The sequence below is a fragment of the Phragmites australis genome, chromosome 9, assembly GCF_958298935.1.
Source record: "Phragmites australis chromosome 9, lpPhrAust1.1, whole genome shotgun sequence".
NCBI lineage: Eukaryota > Viridiplantae > Streptophyta > Magnoliopsida > Poales > Poaceae > Phragmites > Phragmites australis.
The window spans coordinates 6,488,327-6,497,498 of record NC_084929.1 but is presented as its reverse complement, the minus strand read 5'-3'; the positions used below and the strand labels follow the sequence as shown (position 1 = coordinate 6,497,498).

General features: G+C 43.7%; 1 protein-coding gene across 1 annotated transcript; it reads left to right on the top strand.

The window, feature by feature from the left end:
• The first annotated feature begins 5,752 nt into the window (after positions 1-5,752).
• Positions 5,753-7,984, top strand: LOC133927964 (uncharacterized). The gene is made up of 5 exons (XM_062374277.1): positions 5,753-5,841; positions 6,030-6,131; positions 6,264-6,729; positions 6,834-6,850; positions 7,673-7,984. The coding sequence occupies exons 2-5, from the start codon at positions 6,129-6,131 to the stop codon at positions 7,982-7,984; spliced, it is 798 nt and encodes a 265-aa protein (XP_062230261.1). The 5' UTR covers positions 5,753-5,841; positions 6,030-6,128.
• The last annotated feature ends 1,188 nt before the right edge of the window (positions 7,985-9,172 follow it).

The window sequence follows — 9,172 nt, the reverse complement described above, 5'->3', positions numbered from 1 at the left end:
CCTTTGAAGCGAGCGAAGGCACGACCTGGTCTTCAACGGGGGCGCGAAGGCTGTCTGTCATGCGGTCGGGCAAAGAGGGCTTCGACACCCTTCGAATGGATGGCCAGCTCGACAGTGGGCCCGACTATGGTTGTCCTGGGTACTGTTGTAATTATGGGATCACGCTCATTTGTACCATATTACCCCCGGATATTCCGGGAATGTAGCAGGTTAGTGGGTAAGATATGTAAACAGGACCCGTGATCGCCGGGTATGGGCTATAAATAGAGCTACAGTGTAACCGTAAGAGGTAATTGAAAACTGTTCCACTTCCAGTACGTGTCACTCTAAGGGACCTTCGATACTTCTACCTCCGAAGGCCCGTCTTGTCTAGGACTTCGATCCCAACACGTGCCAAAGTGGAACACCACGAGCGACTCCACCACGGCGTGACCGATGATGAAGTTCTTGCGCTCCCCCGCCGCGTCCCCTTCGGAGTCTGGAGGAGGAACGTGATGAAGAAGATGCTGATGAGGATGCCCATGATGACAGCCATGCCTAGCCTGAACGGAGTGGCTGACTGGCGATTAGTGGGTGGGTGGGTGGGTGGGAGAGGATAAGGGTGGGGTCATTTAAGCTCTATGGTTTCATGTTTGTTTTGGGTTTATGCCATTCAATAGCTGTTGGGCTAGTCACTGGTGGAACAGGGGATCTCGAGGCCCCATGAGTTAACAGGTATAGGAGTAGAAGAACATATCTGTACCAATAGGCGCTGATTTCACCTGCTAACATATCCATAGGAATGAATTACCCATACCCAGTTCTTAGTAGAGTAATTATCCATCAAGTCTCGATATCAGGACCCTATTACCATCTCTACTCGAGGGGCCAGGCGGGGGACAGCTATTGAGTAGTACTACTTACGTGGTCTAGTCAATGGAGAGATCATACCAGTATATATGGATCTGACTAGTTCAAGGTTTTAGATAGCTAACCATAGCTAGTATTTCGGATCTCAAACGCTAAATAACGGACCAATTATCCGTAACATGAGCTATAAGCCTATAGCCCTAAATAGATGTACTAACTCCGTTTTTAAATAACTGTCATCATTGATTTCAAGAATCAATATTTGATCGTCAATTTTTCATAAATAGACATATAGATTATTCTAAGCATACAACATACTTAAACTATTTTTTAGATAAATCTAACAATATTATTTTTATTTTACTTACTTAAATATTTTAAAAATTATTATTGATAAAATTGCTAGTTGCTACAGTATCAGTGTCAATTATTTGAAAACGAAGGTAGTACTATTTTTTTCCCAAACTGAGGTGAGATTTATTAATCCATAGCCGGTACAATCGGCACTCACAATATATGCAACTACAAAAGGACAATGTCAGAACTAAACGGTAGATGACATCTCCTGACATGCGCTCTGCGCAAGTATATGGGTAACCCTATTTCGATATCTACTACAATGTTTTAACCTTGACCTCACGGAGCTCATCAGCGAGCAGTTTAACTTCCTGCAGCAGCATAGGAAGCCGTCCTCTTGAATCTTCCTTGGATTTGAGGGCCAAATAGATTGTTAGGTAGTCAGATTCTAAAGTTACAGAATGGGATAGCCACTAAATCATAAGGTTAAAACCCACACAACACGCTAGCAATTTAGCTTCCTCAGCATCTACGCAATTGAACATAATCCATCTAGAAGAAAAATGGTTCACATTTACTCGACCTGGTGACGGAGCTTCCCACCTTGATTTGGAGGGATCATTACCAAGTGAATTACCACACGGACAACCATTTCATTGCCCACAAATCTTTTTGCCTTTATTATCTAACTTGCAAGCCATTGTGCCCGATATTATACAATGTTGATACATAGCTTCTCAGAAAGTACAGTGACTGAACAATTGAATCCTTCGGCCTTTCATGCCTGAGATGATTTCTAATAAACCATATGCGCCAGAACAACATCAGTACCATGGTTTTTTTATCCTGGGAACACACAGCTAGCAACAACAATAGTCAGTCCGGGCCTTTGTATGAGAAGTAGGATTCATCCGGCAACTCCCATAACTCCCACTACAAGAAATATAACTATCATGATGTTATATTATCACCACAATATAACGATATTTTTGTCATTGAATAATAATAATAATAATAATAATAATAATAATAATAATAATAATGTATTTGCTTCGTTACAGATTCTGCATTATTATAGAATATACTTAGTGACGAAGTCTATAAAATCGTCATAAAATGTCTTACATTTTATAATGATTATATTATCATTATGGAAGAGAGACTATCTGATAACATTTTATTTTTCATGTAATGTGAGATTAAATATCATTGTTAGCTCCTGTTTCGTCACTAAAATTCCCACAACCACTGCTTGTCTGTGATGAAATTAAAAAAAATCATCATATAGGTCTCTCTGTATCATCACACATCACATGAGAATATTAACAATATAGAAATACATTACTGAAAAATCTGAACATTTAGACCATCTCATTTCATCAAGTCACATAATATTTCATAAAAATATAGATAGCACATGTTCACAAGTGCAAAATATAAGCATATCTATATCTTACCATACATACGGTCATCATATACTTCAAAAGATACATTATACCATGTTCTACTGAAAATATGATTAACCTGAACCATGCATTCATCATGATGCATGCTACCGGCGAAGAAACGGTGGTGGTTCACTGGACTCATCAATCAGTAGCGGTCCCAGAGATTTAGGAGAGCCTGGGCGAGCCGTGCGAGAGATAGGCGCAAGCCGTGCGCTCGCTCGCTGGGGAGATGCTCGTGCAGTCGTGTGAGCTGGGCTTTGCCCAAAATTTGACCGGCCCATGTAGTAAATTCCATCATTATCTACGTACATATACTGGGGCGGGCCGGGGCGAAGCCCGGGCAGCTGCCCAGGCTCGCCGGGCCTTGGGTCCGCCAGTGTCATCAATGGCCCCATGTATTTTCATATCAAGCTACATTTAAATTAAGGTTAGTTTCACTATTGTTACGATGATCAAGAAATTAAGAAGTAGATGTGAACTAATATGATAGGTCATTGTTATTATAAACAAATGATAAGGAGATACTACAATTATAAGAGGTTGCTAAATTTGGTAATTGTGGGCTTGATGCTTATGTTATACAGATTCATACTTACTGTATTTCTACAAATGCAATCAATACCCACTTCAATAAGTTTAGCAGTATTTTGTCCATCAGCTAGAAGACATAAGAAACATTTGGTACAACTATGTTCAGAAGAGACCCACATAGTTCACTTGGCCCATGATAACACAACCTGAATACTGACCCCTGGGCTAACCACGAAAAGGGAGGTAGAGTCTGCCTGTTTTGAATCAGCTGAACCTTTTTGTAACTAAGAATGAGCCGGTTTTGTTACCCTTTTCCAATGCTGAAACTGAAATAGCTTGAATTTTCTAGATATCAGTGTACAATTTGTTATACAGTCATCTGAATTTATAAAATCATCTACAGATTGATCCCACGTTTATCCAATATGATCTACATGTTCCCAGTTTGTTTAACAAAAACCAAAAGTTGAAAAGATGATGTGAGGTACAAGTGCTGGTTTCTGGTGCCGACAGTTCTGTCAATCCACCACACTATCACACCAAACATGACAGAAAGGAGGCAAATAAAAACTGAAAGAAAAGACGGAGTTTGCAAATTAAGTAACAAAAAAGCTGATTACCACCAAATAAATACCTTTTGCATAGCCCTTCAAAAAAGTAAATACCTTTTGCATGTTCCTTGCCAATCAATAAACGAATCTTAAAGTCATTAAGCTACTAATGCAAAAAGCAATGCTCCCACAATGGATATATGCTCTTGGACTATGCTTCTCAGGTAAAACATGAAAGAAAAACTGTGAACCGTTTTTTTCCGCTGCTACAGGCGAGAGCGGCGACTCCAAGGCGATAAGCTTCCCTCTGCCATTTCGGCTGGCCCCCTTGCCTCCGATGGCCTCGCCGGCGTTGGAAAAGGAGGGTGGCCCGGCCGGCGGTGGCGGGCTCATAGTTTACTAGGTAGTTTTAGTTTGTTTCTTCTATTTAGCTTGCTCTTCTAGTTTCTAGGGTGGTTTTCCCGGTGGTGTCGGTGTGGTGTCCTCTGGAGTTTTTGGTCCTCCAAGGCAGAGCTGGTGATGGTGTTGACGGCAGTGCCATCATGATCGCCGGCACTGCAAATCGAGGAAGGGAGGGAGATTTTGTTTTCCCCTTCGGTTGGGGCGGAGGCAGATCTGCTCCCCTGGTGGAGTTTTGTTTTATCTACGTCGCCAGAGCCTCCTTTGGGTTGGTTTTCGGCAACGGTGGATTCGTCTTCCGGGTCGGCGACTTTTTCGGCAGCGCCGGCTTATTGCAGGGATTTGTAGTGGACCTTCTTGTATTTTCAATCTTCTCCAGGGTCTGTTCTATAAAACCAGGGGTGTAAGCAGGTGCTTTTATCTAATATAATCTGGGCTTCCAGCCCCTTCCGCAAAAAAAAAAAAAGGTAAAACATGAAAGAATATGAAAGCAAAAAAGACAAAATAGTGGTAACAGAAATTGAAGCAGCCATTATTTTGCCACTGTAGTACTGTACTATCCAGGGAGAAATATAATCATAATGCTTCAAATAAAGTGCTCTTGAATCCAGTATGAATGCAAAATATGACAACCTCTCACTGAAAAACTGTATTTGCATGATGGATCATAGAATGCAGCAAGAGAAGCTAACATATGACATGCTTAGAGCTTACCTCAAGTCGTGTAAAATGGCGGATTTCTCCGGATTATGTACACAGCAACACTTAAAGCTCCAAGGAAATAGCAAAGAAAAACTGATGTAGCAACACTTGAAGCTCCAAGGAAATGATCTTGCTCAATGGACGTGTCATTTACTTCAGTCATTGATTCTTCAAGGCGCTTGCTATACCCCAATTTGTATCGTGTGAACTATGAACACATGAGAACTTGTGTTTGCCAAAAGGGATCCCTTGCCAAAATGACTAGATGTGCAGTACTGCAGTGCAAATTTAAATTCCATTTCTAATGTATGAATGTGATTTAAAATGATGGAATCAAATTAGAATTGCAATTTGGAGTTGTCAGGTCTACTGATTTGCTCACAATTCACAATTATCTCACCTGTTAAGCTCGGCGGCGACGAGGCTATACGCGGACACGGTAGTTCGGTCTCTCGGCGGCCAGCAGTGATGAGGCTGCACTCTGGAGGTCGGGCGGTGACGAGGCTAGACTCTGAACTGGAGGCCGGACGGCGACAATCGCTGGGCGCTGGCAGGGAAGTGAGGCCGTTCGGGACCCCCTCCGATCGAGGAGATCTGGCTGGCCAGGGATGGTTGGCCTTTGGCAGCGCCACTCCCAGGTCCCAGACTCCCAGCGTCCGGCCAAACGGTGCTCTCCACCGGCCGCCGGAGTCTCAGAGACGGCGGGTGGCAACGCGTATGAGTTCCACTTGCATCTGCGTTCGAAGAAAGAGCCAAATCATGCCAAGATTAGTTGCTGGGGGAGAGAGATCTGAGGCTCATCAGCAAGGCACACGCCAGATCCACCACTGCTCCACCTTGTCATGTCGCGGCAGGCAGATCTCCGGTGACGCCAAAGTCCTATTTGACGACTTGAGGAGGCCACGAAAGGGGCCGGGTAGGACGACGGGGGTGCCATCGGGTGGTCATCGGAGGGGTCAGGGCGGTGGTGGCGACCAAAGTATCACCGATACGTCACGGAGGCCGCCGTACCCGTATCTGATACGGCGGGATACGGCGATACGGCGCGATACGGCGCGATACAGGTATCGGAAAGTATCAGCAAATTGCTATTTAAAAACAAATTTAATAATTCATGATACGTTTGTGATACGGCGCGATACTTCCAGCCGATACGTTTGGCTAGACAGCTCATTTCAAAGCCCAATACATCGGCCCATTGCTCTTCCAACCCTAAAACACCTCACCAGCTCTGTTTCTCTCTCTCCTGCAGCGCTGGGAGCACGCACGCCGCCGGGAGTGAGCGCGGCGGCCTGGAGCCGAAGCCGCCACAGCACGAATCCGTCAACACGTGAGATCCAAATCGCTGGCCATGGTGAGTTCCTTGCCTTCTCATTCCTCTAGATCCTCTCCTTCTTGGTGGAAGTAAACAGGTCAGAAGTCACCGTTCGTCAATCTCCAGTGGACAAGACCCTAAGTCTTTTTCATGTTTTGCTTTTCGTTGTAGATGGAAAGTGAAAGCTCAGCATCCCCTAGTGCGCAAGCTGCTGCTAGTAACAGTAATGTTGTTGATGAAGAAAGATTGCGCAAAACTCCTTTGTGGAGGCATGTTAAAGTGCTTCAGAAGAATGGTGCTTCCGGTGGTAATGCAAGATCTGAATGCCTATATTGTGGTCACATTATCCCTGGGAGTTATTCTAGAGTGAGAGCACATCTGTTCAAGGTGCCGAACCAAGTCACATCAATATGTTCTGTTGCGACACCAGAGATGGTTGAGCAATTTCGTAGGGAAGAAGGTGCAGCTAAAGCAACGACTGAAGCGAGCACACAGAGGAGTGCTCCCATGCCGGTGCAGCTCCCATTGTCGACGAAGGCATCCAAGAAGAAGAAGCAAACATGTATTCTGGAAAGTTTCCACCTTGAACTTCGACAAATGGCTGATGCTATTATTGCAAGAATGTTCTACACTGGAGGTTCGCCGCTCTACTGTTTTTTCTCACTCTCAAGTCTCAAGTTCCAATTCTAATTACAGTTTGATTATTAGCTGCTAACATGGTTCGTCTCTTTGGATTTGTAGGTATTCCTTTCAACATGGCAAGAAACCCAAACTATCGAGCTGCATTCAATTTTGTTGCAACCCACGACATGGGTGGGTATGTGCCTCCAGGAATCAACAAGCTGAGGACAACTCTTTATATACATTTTCGAAAAAAATAAATATATATTTATATATACTCGCCGTATCGGCGTATCCTTATTTTTTGACGATCACCGTATCGCCGTATCGCCGTACCCGTATCCGTATCGACGTATCGCGTATCGGTGAAACTTAGGTGGCGACTAACATCGCGGAGGCGAGGGTTAGATTTTGGAGTGTTGGGTTTGAGTTTGAGGATAGGCCAAGGGAGCAGGGCGTGGGAAAAAAAGGCCGCCGCCACCGTAGCAGTAGTCCGCCACCACCAGATTCGCGAGGTGAGGTCTCTTCCTCCTCGGCCGTCTCCAATCCATCCGTCTCTCCGCCCCGTCGGCCTCATGGAACCTTCTCCGACGACCACTCTGCTAGACCGGCTCGGACTGGAGATCCGTCCGGGCCTTGGATCAATTTCTTCCGTCACTCGGTAAGGAACCCTAACCTACCTTGCTTGCTTGGTCCGATTGCTCGTCCTGTTCCTGCCCCTCTTCTTGGTCTGCTTGCTTGGTCCGCGACGGCGTCAATTTGGGCCATTTCTGGAGAGCTCGGAGTGGTCTCGGCGTCAATCTAGGTGAATTTAGAGCTTGGAATCTCTGGTTGAAAGCATATTCCATGAGAGCTTCACAAGTCGTAGTGTGTGTTAGGCCCCAATGCAGCCATTAATTAACATTAATAAATTGACAGACTTTGCTTGATCTGGTTCACACTTTGTCAATTTTGGGCAGACCTTTGCATGGGAGGTAAAGCTACCATATCCGACCGAAGAGGAGAGGGAAGGATACAGTTGTGATGACTGCTTCGATGATCTGTGCAAGGAGATGAGCAGGATGGCTGTGTTTGACGAAGAGGAGAAGGCTGGGCTGCCGCAGTTCGAGGGGAGGTACACCCGGTTCATCTACAACAGCGACAACGAGATCGAGAGGGACGGCGTGGTGGATGCAGCTGAGGCAAGGGCCTGCCGGTGCCGGAGGGGAGGCATCTGCGCTTCCACGAGGATGAGGAGGAGGATTAAGCATATGCATATAACAGCTGTTTAGATTTGGTGTCTGCATTGGTTATCATTCCCTGACACCAACCATCATTCTTTTGGGGTCTCTGTGCTCTGTTTCTACATTCTGATTCATGTTTCAGTTCTTCAAGGAACACACATTGTCTGTCTTAACAATTCAACTCAGCATATCTCGAGTTACTGAATAAGTCTGTTGTGTGGCACATGAGAAATTCTTCGTGCTAGTATTTTCAGGTACTCTATATGCTTGTTTTTGTTCCTGGTAAACTAGCAGCAGCCTTGTCTGGTAAATCGGCAAAGCATGTGTTTGCATTTGTTGTCCGAGGTTCATTGTTGGTTCTAGTCCATAGCCCTTGCTGAAACGCAAACACCTCTATTTTTCAGATTTTAGATGCTGGTCAGGGAGCTTTAGCATTGAATCTGTACTCATTAGTCAGCAAATGAATTCAAATAAGTAGTTCACATTTGATATCGATAAATAGATTACGCTAACATCTTCTTTGTGCTGTTCAGAACTACTATTCTGCTGTTAGCAGTCAGTATGATAAATGTACATGGGTCTCTGCAAGTGAATTCTGTTTCATTGATCAGGATAGCGATTTGTTAAACCTGCAATGTTATTCATGTGTTCATGCCGCCATGCTTGATTTCCTCATATGATGTGTATATTCCTGTAGAAGGCCACTGAACTTTTTCATGTGCCTCGTGATTCTTTTCTCTGAGTTCCAACATTGGATGGTTTCTTTCACCACCAAATCATAAGCATTAATAATTTAACTCCCAGAAGATATCAATGGCAAATGACTGAAGCCATGTTGAAAATAAACCAAAAGCACAACATATTATATGGTGGATTTTGTAGAAAGCTGAAATGGGCAAAGCAAATGGTACTCTCCGGTTTAATATAAGTATGTTTTAGGTTGCTTGTAGTTAATTGTTTTAAAATTTGGTTATAAATTACTTTTTTATGTATTGAGTTTGGATACTGAAAATGACACAAGTAGATTTATCTCAAAAAGTATTTTTGTAATAGTATACTTTTGCTGTGTTTTATCAATATATTATAATAAAAAGTAATAGTTAAAGTTGTATTTTGGAGATCATGTTGATGTCTAAAATAATACTTATTTCGAACTAGAGGGAGCATCATATAGGATGCGTGCAGTCTGCTGTAAAAATTATTTGCGCTAACAGATTGTGCATTTATTTGTGCTAA